Source organism: Salvelinus namaycush, chromosome 31 (assembly GCF_016432855.1).
Source record: "Salvelinus namaycush isolate Seneca chromosome 31, SaNama_1.0, whole genome shotgun sequence".
NCBI classification, from domain to species: Eukaryota; Metazoa; Chordata; class Actinopteri; order Salmoniformes; family Salmonidae; genus Salvelinus; species Salvelinus namaycush.
Window position 1 is genome coordinate 33,091,492 of NC_052337.1, and position 13,231 is coordinate 33,104,722.

Genomic DNA, 13,231 nt, shown 5'->3' on the forward strand with positions numbered 1-13,231 from the left:
TCATCCATCACGTTCATAGAGTACATGGTTATACTAAATCCAGTTCATTACAGAAACTGTCAGTGGCATACAGAAACAAGATAACAGATGGATTCACCACTGCTTTTTGCAAGGCCCTATCTGAAACAGAGTTGATAAGCGATGGATTTGAGTTCTCGGAGTTGCAGACACCTAGGTAATCAAACACCGTGGACTACTAAACTACCACAATAACCCCAAGACAAAATTGACCATATTACAATTCTACTACTAGGGAATCAAAATACTGTAGCCCTTTCCATCATCCTGGACCTTCCACGTATAATATCAAAAACTAAAACAGAAAAAAAACTATAACAAAAATGACAAACAACAAATGACAAGTTGACAACAGATACTTCATGGTGGCGCACCATCACCATGAAAAAAAAAAAAATAAAGTCAAATGCAAACGAGACAAGTAACAAAGAGAAGTAAAAAAATTTATTGCAGTATTTGCTCCGCCAGAAGTGCTGGGGATTCCTTTTTGTTCTCTTGGGTGACCTAATACATCAAAATCTAAATTTACAAAAAAACTCCCCTGCATGTAGGCCACATATACTGCATGCTTCGCTTCCAACCGAATAAATTATATCCAAGAGACTCCATTGTACAGCATGGGTAAACAAAAGGGAATAAAACAATAAAAAGGTAAAAGTTTTAAAAGTAGCTTCCCTGGAAACTAAGCTAAAGAAATCCATCCGGTGCTAGGTTAAACTCCAAGAACACTTTATTAAGAACATTAACAGACTAATTTTCAACATTCACTTTGTTTATTTTTTTAAACAGAATTTTTGTCAGCGATATAAACATTTTTGTCTTTTTTTGTTGTTAAACTATGATACAGTGGGAAAATCAAACAACCGAGTTTGCTGCACAACAGCGAAGGAGCTCCCACACAATGTTTTCCAAACATTTCCTTCTTGTGTTTTTTCTGTTTAACTTAAACATATCCTGGATCCAGATTAAATGTTCATCACAGACCAAAAGTTCACAATACTTGCTCTCTATCTCGTGCTTACATTTCATGTTTTGCGTGTCTGTAGTATTTTTGTATTTTCTGTATTAGAAAAACGTTGGTTCCTCATAATAGAGTTTGGCTGCAAAGAGTTTGTCTGTCTGAGAGTAACCGTATAGTCGATTAGGAAGTTCCGTCCTTGGCTGAGTACAGTGACCGTAAAGTCTGCACCACTCTGTTCGTCAGCTTGTGTGCACTCGTCAAGGGTATTTTCTTGTAAATAATGTCTGACTCCTTGATAGTGTCCACCCAAGGCACAGTTTTGCGTCCGTCCCGTTTCTTAGCCTCAGCCCAGACTCCAGAGTAGGACCCAGCCATCCAGTGCACCCTGTAGCCCGTGTTGGTCTTCTGGATGACGCGTGCGATCTGTGGCCGGTCCTTGTACTTGGGGCAGCAGAGGGCGATGACGTCCATGGAACCTACCGTCTCGTTCATGTGACCTGATGCCTCCGCAGAGTCGCCGTGCTTCCTGGATCTTCGTGATGACTGGGGAAAGAAGCAGCAGTATTACTACGACACCCAGCTACCTACTGCACCGAGGGCAGTCAGAGCAGATACAGTGCCTTGAGAAAGTATTCACATCCTTGACATTTTCCACATTTTGTTGTGTTACAGCCTGAATTTAACATTTATTAAAATTAGATTTGTAGTCACTGGCCTACACACAATACCCCATAATGTCAAAGTGAAATTGTGTTAAAAAAAATAATTTAACGACAAATTAATTAAAAATGAAAAGCTGAAATGTCTTCAGTCAGTAAGTATTCAACCCCTTTGTTATGGATAGCCTAAATAAGGTCAGGAGTAAACATTTGCTTACCAAATCACATAAATTGAATGACTACCTCATCTCTGTACCCCACACATACAATTATCTGTAAGGTCCCTCAGTTGAGCAGTGAATTTCAAACACAGATTCAACCAAAGACCAGGGAGGTTTTCCAATGCCTCGCAAAGAAGGGCACCTACTGGTAGATGGGTAAAAATGCAAATAAAAAAAACACTGAATATCCCTTTGACCATGGTGAAGTTATTAATTACACTTTGGATGGTGTATCAATACGCCCAGTCAGGAAGGAAACCGTTCAGCGATTTCCCCATGAGGCCAATGGTGACATTAAAACAAGTAGTTTAATGGCTGTGATAGGAGAAAAAAAACTGAGGATGGATCAACATTGTAGTTACTCCACAACACTAACCTAATTGACAGAGTGAAAAGAAGGAAGCCTGTACATAATACAAATGTTCCAAAAGATGCATCTTTTTCGCAACAAGACACTAAAGTAATACTGAAAAACTTTTGGCAAAGCAATTCACTTTTTGTCCTGAATACAAAGTGTTATGTTTGGGGCATATCCAATACAACACATTACTGAGTGTGTACCACTCTCCATATTTTCAAGCATAGTGGTGGCTGCATCATGTCATGGGTATGCTTGTAATCTTTAAGGACTGGGGAGATTTTCAGGATACTAAAGAAACGGAATGGGTCTAAGCATAGAGAAAAACCTGGTTCAGTCTGCTTTATACCAGACAATAACGAAAAATACAAGGCCAAATCTACACTGGAATTGATTACCAAGAAGATAGTCTATATTCCTGGGTGGCTGAGTTACAGTTTTGACTTAAACCTACTTGAAAATCTATGGCAAAACCTGAAAATGGTTGTCAAGCAATGATCAACAACCAATTTGACAGAGCTTGAAAAAACTTGAAAATAATAAATGGGAAAATGTTACACAATCCAGGTGTGGAAAGCTCTTAGAGACTTACCCAGAACGACTCACAGCTGTAATCGCTTCCAAAGGTGCTTCTACAAAGTATTGACTCTTATGTAAATTAGATATTTCTGTATTTAATTTTCAACAAACATGTTTTCACTTTGTCATTATGGGGTATTGTGTGTAGATGGGTGAGAAAAAAAATCGATTTTATCCATTTTGAATTCAGGCTGTAACAACAAAACGTGGAATAAGTCCAGGAGTATAAATACTTTCTGAAGGCACTGTAGGTTTCAGTAGCCAACATGGCAGTCAACAATCTTCTAAAAAGTCATTAACAGGGACAATAACAGCTGTAAGACAGGCTGCTTGGGGCTCACCCCTGGGGTTTTCTCGTCTCCGTCGCTCTCGTCGTCGTCCGTCTCTATAGGAGCCTGGTGGTGGTTCTTGTGGTCCTGGTGGCTGGACCCTCCCAGCAGTGAAGTGATGGCTTTGTTTCTGGCGTTAGCGCTGGCAGACGCCTCACCTTCCTCATCCTCTTCATCAGGGTCCAAGTGCTCCATCAGTAACTTAAACTGAGAGAGACAAGAATATTAACCAGTCTGCTGCGCTCAGAAACAACACTAGTTCACCTTACTGCAGGGATCATCAACTAGATTAAGCCGTGGGCCTTTTCTTGAGCGGATGGTCGGGGGGCCGGAAACATAATTACATACAGTTTGGAGACTGCAAATTGACCGCAAGAAGCCGAAACAGATATCATATTTGACTAAAACATAATAATTTCAAACCTTGCTTACATTTTATATGATCACATGTCTATTATGCGTGGGAATACTTGGGAACATATTTCATAAATTAAAATCACTTGGAGCTGATTTCCTGGTGTTTTTACAGTCATATGTCCAACAATATAACCTAAAAAAATTGGGAGGGCTTAGAAAACTTTGGGGGCCAAATAAAACAACCGCGAGCCGCCAGTTTGCGAACCCTGCCTCACCGCATAAACCTTTCACAAACTACAAAAATAAACTCCATCTGGCTCAATTCCAAACCCAATTTTCCAAAACTCCATTATTTCCCTATTACGACCCAAAACAAAACAACTCAAGAGACTTTCAGAAAAAAGGAAGTGAGAGTGATCTCTTACATCAAGATACTGTTTGACGATCCTCCTCTTGATGTCGTAGGTCAGTTCAACATTGGCCAGGTCAGAGGTTAAAAAGTCCAATGTCTGGCGTGGGCTGAAGTGCACGTGACTCTTCCTGTTCACAGCCTTCTCGTACACCTTGGCCGATTCCGTCGGAGAGTACTTCTGGATTTTACTACAGTGGGCGGATGAAGAGGTTAAGTTTAGGTTATTTCTTCATTAACTGCGAAATTGGCATGGCAACATAAAAAGACAGAATACATATCAGTATCATATTGTGATCTTCCTAGCTCAGTCTTGTCCAGTGAGACGGTAAGGTGAGATGTTATGTAGTGACGTACCTGTCTGAGAAGCCATAGAGGTTCTTTAGGTGCTGCTTGAGAACCAACAGCAGAAGGATACCCTGCGAGGCGTTGGCAAAGTCCAACAGGGGGACGGGGTTGTCAGGCAGACGCTGCATCACCTTGTCCAAGTCCTCCATCTCCAGGTCAGAGTCAGAGTCAGACTCCACGTGGGCCTGGGCCCGGTGTTTGGGCTTCTTGGGCCTGTGGACCACCTCATCGTCCTCGTCACTGCTGTTGGAGCGGCTGCTGTGACGATCCTCCTCCTCAGAGTTCTCCTCCTCCGAGTGGTACTTCCTCTCTTTCTGCTTCTTCTCCCGCCGCCTCGGCTCTTTGAGAAGGGACTGCAGAGAGGACAGTCATTCACAACCAAACCAAGGAGTGAGTCAGTCATTCACAACCAAACAAAAGTGTGTTGGGGATTATTATAGGGTATAAAACCCACTATAGCTTGTATGTCTTTAAAAGTCACATTATAGGTCGTGTTTTTACAAACCAGTCCACGTGTGGCTGCGTGTGATCTTGTGTGTATGACCTACCTCCTTGAAGGACTGCAGCAGGTTGCTGCCGGACACAGACAGGGTGATGTCTATGTGGTGCATGATGAACAGGGGCTCCTCCTGGCTCTGGTAGGGGAAACAGGCCAGGTTGTCTGCTATGTACAGGAGCATGTTTACCTCCATCTTCTGCAGTGGGGAAAAGTCACAATAACAACCATTACCTTCACCAAACTTTTGTCTACCTGTTCATTCTGTCTATGTACACTGCTATAATACTGATTCTTCTCAATGTGTATCTATCTAGGGGAAGGCTCACCGAGCTGTCATCAAACAGGCTGAGCAGTGAGATGAGGAAGGCTCGTCGGTGCTGCCGGTTGGATCGGACCATAGAGAAGAGGTGGGCGCAGAGGGCCGAGGTGGTCTCGTCCTGCCGGTAGCCACGGATCACCGTACCCTTAGCTGACCAGATAGCTTGCTGTACCTGGTAGGACATCTTCATCCCCGCCACGGCTTTCATCTGAACACACAACCAAACACAATGCATTATATACATTGATAACATACAGTAGATGATCACACTACCAGCCTGTTGAGAGGCCAGGCTGCTCTTTCTACCCTGATACCAGCCCACAGACACTCACATGGATGAAGCCGGTGTACTTCTTATCAATCTCCACCAGCTGCTGGTCAGCCTTGTTCCTCATGGTGGGCTCTGGGTCCGTTCCCATGGCAATCAGGTAGGGCACACACTGAAAAAGAAGATGGATCAACAGCAGTTACAAAACTGTTGACAACAGTGATGCTTTTCTCCATTATAATCACACATGTATTTTTTACATGGCCAGAGTTTAGGAATGATTTGTCCGAGAAGAGTAGCCCAATGGTATGCTGTATGGGTTTCTGAAGTTTTATGTACCTGCACAGGATGGATGAGGCCCTGGTTGAGCGTCAGGGCGATGACGTTGAGGGCAAAGTGTCGTACGTTGGACTGTGTGTGGAAGAAGGCCTCCAGCACCTGCTTCAGGTACAGCTGCATGATGGAGCTGCTCATGCCTGACGAGATGTCCCCCATCTCCTTCAGGTCCTCCTGCTTCGACAGCTTCTTCCCTGCAGACGCACAAAGACGAGAACCATTAGGAACCCTGAGCCTGGTTCAGCCGTATGGAAACTAGCCACTAGACATCATGGAGGCATGCCCTAACTAACACACCCAATATCCTGTGCCCCATTCTAACACTTTATTATATTGCTGTGCTTGTGTGTTTTCTTTTACCTGTATTGATGTGAATAAATGAACTTTTGCTTGGGCCACCAATATGAACATGTATACACTCTATTAAGTCACTTTGGATAAGGAAATGGAATATATTAGATTGAATAGACGCAGAGGTGAGACTCACACTGTTGGTCCGCCTCCTGCATGCGAGAATCCTCCTCCTGCAGGTATGTCTGCAGGTTCTTCAGCACCTGGATCTTCAGGTTGACGGAGCTCTTCCTGTCCGACAGGATGCCGTTGTACAGACTCTTCACATCCTGCATGAACATCAGCCCTGGGTACTGGATGAACTGGAAGCCTGGAGAATGGAGAGAGGGGGATGGGGTGTAAGAGAGAAGGAAAAAGATATCAGCCCAAGCACTGAGGAACTAGGGGAACAAAAGCCATTGGTGGTGGATGACAGAAGTTTGTTAGAACAACTAGTGGTCTGTGCTAGGGTGAAGTAAGGTTAGCTTTACCTAGACCAATGATGGCCTTGGTCTGAACTTCCTCATCTTCATGTTTGGTGAAGTACAGCAGAAGTTCCATTACTTTGTCCTTTATCACAACCTGAAGGGAAAAAGCAACAGTGACTGACAATACATCAAGTATTCAGGTCTTTAAATATCCCCAACAATACAAAAATATATCTCCCTTCTATTTCCTGGCCCTACCTTGCTGGGGCCCTTGAACTCCTCCTGGTCAAAGTCAAAGTGGCGACAGAGCGCCCCCACAGTGAACAGCGAGCGCAGCAAGGCCGGTTTGTTAGCAGCCAGAACAGGATTGTTGCAATCCTCTGAGTGCTGGGTCTTCAGCTTGGTCAGGGCACCATAGTAACGGTTGAAACAAGCCCAAACAAACTTGTAGTTGTGAGTGACCCGGTTCACGACAGCTCCAAGACAGCTCACACAGTGTTGCACAACCTGCGGGAAAAAAAGATGACAGAATAACTAAAAACCGGTCCTTCACATTTGATTTGGTTCCTTCGAGGGTTATTTTAGTATTGAAGCTGGTTACAAGCTGTAGCCTTTACTAGAGATGTACCGTCATGCCGTATTTGATGGTGAGTTTCATGAGGTCTTCCTCTATGGTGGTGAGGAAGGTCTCAGAGGGGTGCTCCATCAGAGGGATCACCAGCTCCAGGATCTTGGCCACGTTACAGATCACCATGAAGTCACTCTGGGTCTGAAAACAAGATAAAATTCATATTGATACAGTCACAGAGATTTCTAATGTGAGACTAAGCTTGACCTGTTGGTCATGTTGTTGTATAAAACGTGTACTGACAATAATCAACCACTAGATGGCCCTAGAGCGCTATGTAAAATCAAGTGGCTACTTTTTGCTTGAACTTTCTTACACCGGTCTCAATGTTCCAACAAATTGAGGAGAGAAGGTTTGCGTGGGTCCTTACGTTGCACTTGGTGGTGAGGTAAGGCTGCATGGTCATGGCATGTTTGACCATCAGCTGGGCTCGATTCTTACTGAACAGGAAGAGGGTGGTGATGCAGGACACCAGACGATTGGAGTTCACCCCCTTGTTCTCGATATCTGAAACAGAAACACAGATCCTTCCTTCAGTCTCAACTGGACTTTCTATCATATCATAAATCAACAGTACATTGATGTGTCAGGATAAATGGCGATTCGCAATCTAAACTGTGAGTGACCTCCATACCAGCGAGAGACTCTTCGTATTTGAGGATGTGTTCCACTAGATTGTCCACCAGCTGAACGCAGGCCTTTCTGGCTGGTTTATAGGAAGCATCTTCCTCCGTCTTCAGCAGCTAAGTAAGGGAGAGGTTGTGAGGTGAGGCACACAACGTAAATCTTTCTGGAACTTGTTTGTAACAGCTCTCACAAGAGAAAAGTGATATATATGAACAAATCACAGTAGACCTGGAGTAAACAGCATCACTTCCCCCTGTACTTAAAACTTTCCACGACCACGAATAAATGGGACATCAATGAACCTGAGCCAATGCGAAAAAAGTTTTGAATGTGACTCGAGGCCAACTACCACCACGTAACACACTACGACAACTGGAAATACTCACGTTTTGAAGCAGCTGCTCAAACCAGTCATAGCCTGTATCTTTGCATGCAGACACCTAGGAAAGATGATGTCATCAGGTCAAGACATGTTGAACAGGCAACCCTCAAAATCCAGACTGAGATGTACATTGGAAAGATGTACATTGGAAAGTTATTTGACAGTTTGATAGTTCTGTACTCAGCTTTGAGCCCTGGAACTCACCACATCTGTGATGTTGAGGATCTTACGGGTCATGGCGTCTTTATCGTGATTGGGTGTAGGGGTGAACCAGAGTTTCTGGAAGGTCTCATTCACAAGTTTCTGAAGAAAGTGAGAAAGTGGGAAAGTAAGAAAGTGGAGCAAACTTTGAAATTTGCACACAAATGTGCACACGACGACAGGTAACGTTCTGCAGCCCTGTGAAGTATCCATCAACAAATGAAACACAGACATTTATTACAGACGCAGACGGATACACACCTTGATGCCCTCCTCGTCGTTGACCCTGCGGATCATCTTGACACACATCTCAGTGATCTTGTTGAAGGTGGGTTGCTCCAGACAGATGTCTCTCAAGATCTTGATCACCCTCTTCCTCACACTGATACCCGTGTCCTAGAAACAAGAGGGGTGCAATGAGTTCAGATGGGAATGCAACATCCACCATATATTTACACATTTTCACTCCAGGGCTACCTCTGCCTTACAAGCGATCATTATATATATTGTCGGAAATAAATGAAACATTAAATAAATAATGTCATATTAACAAAACGACAATCTGAGTTACTTTTGTTGAGTAGAGGAGAAATGATAGCTGTTCAAATGCATGTTGTTTACGTTTGAGAAGCCTGCAGTTCTCCAGCAGAGCCCTGGGTGGCAGTGTGGAGAAAATAATATTACCTTAGGTGAACTTTTACACTTGGAATGAACTCTCAGCTAGAGGTGGGAAGTGTCATCGGCCCAGTTCCATTTCTCACTACTCTGTCTCAGCTGATGCCTTCTCATTCTCCTAGAAAGGGCTCTGAGCCATGTTATCCTCTCTAACAGCTTGTTTGCGCATTGCTCAAAGAGTTGCACTTCACAGCTGTGTTTAGAGTGTCACGCTGTGACTCTATCTGTGCATAAAGATGTGTGATAACCTGCTTGCTCAGGTGTGTATTGTGGTCCGTGTGTGTTCGTTACCAGTATTCTCTCGATCAGCATGTCGTAGTACTGCTCTGTGAGCTGGGGTCTGCTCAGCACAAAGCGTCCCAGCAGCTCCACTGCAGCTTCGCGAACACTGGTGGAGTTGTCCATCAGACGACCATGGACCCCGCGCTGCATGTCCAACTGATGAGAGGAGAGGATGAGGACTGAGGAGACACTTATGCACAGACAAACAGGTATATATAGGTATATATACAGTGTCTTGCAAAAGTATTCACCCCCCTTGACATTTTTCCTATTTTGTTGCCTTACAACCTGGAATTAAAATGGATTTTGGGGGGGTTTGTATCATTTGATTTACACAACATGCCTACGACTTTGAAGATGCAAAATATTTATTGTGAAACAAGAAATATGACAAAAAAACAGAAAACTTGAGCGTGCATAACTATTCACCCCCTCAAAGTCAATACTTTGTAGTGTCACCTTTTGTAGCAATTACAGCTGCAAGTCTCTTGGGGTATGTCTCTATAAGCTTGGCACATCTAGCCACTGGGATTTTTGCCCATTCTTCAAGGCAAAACTGCTCCAGCTCCTTTAAGTTTGATGGGTTCCGCTGGTGTACAGCAATCTTTAAGTCATACCACAGATTCTCAATTGGATTGAGGTCTGGGCTTTGACTAGGCCATTCCAAGACATTTAAATGTTTCCCCTTAAAACCTCTTATGGCTGGGGGCAGTATTGAGTAGCTTGGATGAATAAGGTGCCCAGAGGTGCACAGAGTAAACTGCCTGCTACTCACTCCCAGTTGCTAATATATGCATATTATTAGTATATTTGGATAGAAAACACTCTGAAGTTTCTAAAACTGTTTGAATGATGTCTGTGAGTATAACAGAAAAACCTGAGAAAAAATCCAACCAGGAAGTGGGAAATCTGAGGTTGGTCGTTTTTCAACTCATTCCCTATTGAAGATACAGTGGGATATTGGTCATGTTGCACGTCCTAAGGCTTCCACTAGATGTCAACAGTCTTTAGAACCTTGTTTGATGCTTCTACTGTGAAGGGGGGCCGAATGAGAGTGGATTGAGTAAGGTCTCTCCCAGAGTGCCACGAGCTGACCATGCACGTTCATGTTAGAGTTAGCTTGAGTTCCATTGCATTTCTGAAGACAAAGGAATTCTCCGGTTGGAACATTATTGAAGATTTATGTTAAAAACATCCTAAAGATTGATTCTATACTTCGTTTGACATGTTTCTACGGACTGTAACGGAACTTTTTGACTTTGTCTGCTCCTAGTAAACGCGCTTCGTAAGTTTGGATTTGTTTACCAAACGCGCTAACAAAAGGAGCTATTTGGACATAAATGATGGACATAATCGAACAAAACAAACATTTATTGTGGAACTGGGATTCCTGGGAGTGCATTCTGATGAAGATCATCAAAGGTAAGTGAATATTTATAATGTTATTTCTGAGTTCTGTTGACTGCACAATATGGCGGATATCTTTTTGGCTTGTTTGGGCTCTGAGCGCCGTACTCAGATTATTGCATGGTGTGCTTTTTCCGTAAAGTTTTATTGAAATCTGACACAGCGGTTGCATTAAGGAGAAGTGGATCTAAAATTCCATGCATAACAGTTGTATCTTTTAGCAATGTTTATTATGAGTATTTCTGTAAATTGATGTGGCTCTCTGCAAAATCACCGGATGTTTTGGAACTACTGAAAATAACGCGCCAATGTAAACTGAACAAAACATACATGTATTGTCTAACATGAAGTCCTATGAGTGTCATCTGATGAAGTTCATCAAAGGTTAGTGATTAATTCTCTCTCTATTTTTCTCTATCCCGTTAACGGGATCGCAGCCGTAAGAAGTTAAACCACTTGAGTGTTGATTTAGCAGTATGTTTGGGTCATTGTCCTGCTGGAAGGTGAACCTCCGTCCCAGTCTCAAATCTCTTGAAGGCTGGAACACGTTTCCCTTAAGAATTTCCCTGTATTTAGCGCCATCCATCATTCTTTCAATTCTGACCAGTTTCCCAGTCCCTGCCGATGAAAAACATCCCCACAGCATGATGCTGCCACCAGCATGCTTCACTGTGGGGATGGTGTTCTTGGGGTGATGAGAGGTGTTGGGTTTTCACCAGACATAGCGTTTTCCTCGATGGCCAAAAAGCTCAATTTTAGTGTCATCTGACCAGAGTACCCCTTCTTCCATATGTTTGGGGAGTCTCCCACATGCCTTTTGGCAAACACCAAACATGTTTGCTCACTTTTTTCTTTAAGCAATGGCTTTTTTTCTGACCACTCTTCTGTAAAGCCCAGCTCTGTGGAGTGTACAGCTTAAAGTGGTCCTATGGACAGATACTCCAATCTCTTTGCAGCTCCTTCAGGGTTATCTTTGGTCTCTTTGTTGCTTCTCTGATTAATGCCCTCCTTGACTGGTCCGTGAGTTTTGGTGGGCGGCTCTCTCTTGGCAGGTTTGTTGTGGTGCCATATTCTTTCCATTTTTTAATAATTGATTTAAATGGTGATCAAAGTTTCTGATATTTTTTTATAACCCAACCCTGATCTTTACTTCTCCACAACTTTGTCCCTGACCTGTTTGGAGAGCTTCTTGGTTTTCGTGGTGCCCCTTGCTTAGTTGTGTTGCAGACTCTGGGGCCTTTCAGAACAGGTGTGTATATATACTGAGATCATGTGACAGATCATGTGACACTTAAATAAAGTCCACCTGTGTGCAATCTAACTAATTATGTGACTTCTGAAGGTAATTGGTTGCACCAGATCTTATTTAGGGGCTTCATAGCAAAGGGGATGAATACATATGCACGCAACACTTTTCTGTTTTTAATTATTTTTTAATTATTTGAAACAAGTTATTTTTTTTATTTCACTTCACTAATTTGGACTATTTTGTGTATGTCCATTACATGAAATCCAAATAAAAATCAATTTAAATGACAGGTTGTAATGCAACAAAATAGGAAAAACGCCAAGGGGGATGAATACTTTTGCAAGGCACTGCAGGTGGATCAGTTTTCGTGTTGGGTAGAGCAGACTCACCCTGGCTAGAATACTGGGGTCTACAGCCACCACCTCAGACAAACACTTCATGGCTTTCGTTCTGACAGCTATGGCACTCTCCCCCAGCACTCGCAGGATCTGTTTGAGAGGAGAGAACAGAGATCCATTCTTTACAAACCATACACAAAGCACCAAGTTTACCATACGCTGGTTCACAACACGCAGGAATTAAACAAAAATCACACTCTTACCTGTGTTAAATAAATATCGAAGCTCTGCGCAAACGGCCTCATAGAGGCCAAATATCTGACAATCAGGCAGGAGTCGTCATAGTCCACAGTGTCAGAGTTCATCCTGTGGGGGAAAGAGAGACAGGCCAACATTGAGGTTGAGCCACATTTACACTTGAGTCATTTAGCAGACACTCTTACCCAGAGTGTCTTACAGGACAAATTAGGGTTAAGTGCCTTGCTCAAGTGCTCATCGACAGGTTTTTCACCTAGTCGGCAAAGGGAAGCGACCCAGCAATCTTTCAGTTACTGAGTGGGACAGCGAGGGTTGAGTCCTACCTCAGTGTGCTGAACTGCGAGGGCGCGGTCTTGATGATGTTGCGGAGGTACTTCTTGCGGGCCTCAGCTCTCTGCATGATCTCGCCGGTGCTCTCGATGTCCTTGGCGTGGTGCTGGCCTTCAGAAGAGTCCTCGTCCCCTCGCTGGTTCTGAGACTTCATGGCCTTTTCTGTCTCTGTCAAAGTGTCCCTGAACCACTGAGCTATGTAGAACTTCCTGGCAAACTGAGGAGCAGCAGTGGAAATGAAGAGTTACACCTCTCATCTGATATGTAAGTAACGGGCAGTTATTACTACAGTATGTGCATTAAACACACTCACAACTAGAGATGGATCCGTCTCTGCGTTCTCATCCATGTAATCCAGCAAGGCTTTCTGTAGCTGCTGGGTCTCATCATTGCCTTGGGTCTGGGTTGGAAATACAGCAAGAATATTGAGGATGA

The 13,231-nt window shown here is 43.5% G+C and overlaps 1 protein-coding gene across 1 annotated transcript in view; it reads right to left on the reverse strand.

The window, feature by feature from the left end:
* Positions 1-440: 440 nt before the first annotated feature.
* The window catches only part of LOC120025799 (nipped-B-like protein), a 50,787-nt gene continuing 37,996 nt past the window's right edge, over positions 441-13,231 (reverse strand). The window contains exons 25-46 of the mRNA XM_038970460.1: positions 13,110-13,196; positions 12,790-13,013; positions 12,472-12,574; positions 12,260-12,358; positions 9,224-9,370; positions 8,519-8,653; positions 8,261-8,359; positions 8,061-8,114; positions 7,682-7,790; positions 7,418-7,554; positions 7,048-7,188; positions 6,678-6,926; positions 6,483-6,573; positions 6,149-6,322; positions 5,665-5,855; positions 5,390-5,497; positions 5,065-5,265; positions 4,788-4,934; positions 4,249-4,592; positions 3,908-4,082; positions 3,138-3,332; positions 441-1,522 (exon numbers count right to left, since the gene is read on the reverse strand). Coding sequence (XP_038826388.1) covers positions 1,160-1,522; positions 3,138-3,332; positions 3,908-4,082; positions 4,249-4,592; positions 4,788-4,934; positions 5,065-5,265; positions 5,390-5,497; positions 5,665-5,855; positions 6,149-6,322; positions 6,483-6,573; positions 6,678-6,926; positions 7,048-7,188; positions 7,418-7,554; positions 7,682-7,790; positions 8,061-8,114; positions 8,261-8,359; positions 8,519-8,653; positions 9,224-9,370; positions 12,260-12,358; positions 12,472-12,574; positions 12,790-13,013; positions 13,110-13,196 — 3,573 coding nt within the window. The 3' untranslated portion in view covers positions 441-1,159. The remainder of the gene's footprint in view (positions 1,523-3,137; positions 3,333-3,907; positions 4,083-4,248; positions 4,593-4,787; positions 4,935-5,064; positions 5,266-5,389; positions 5,498-5,664; positions 5,856-6,148; positions 6,323-6,482; positions 6,574-6,677; positions 6,927-7,047; positions 7,189-7,417; positions 7,555-7,681; positions 7,791-8,060; positions 8,115-8,260; positions 8,360-8,518; positions 8,654-9,223; positions 9,371-12,259; positions 12,359-12,471; positions 12,575-12,789; positions 13,014-13,109; positions 13,197-13,231) is intronic.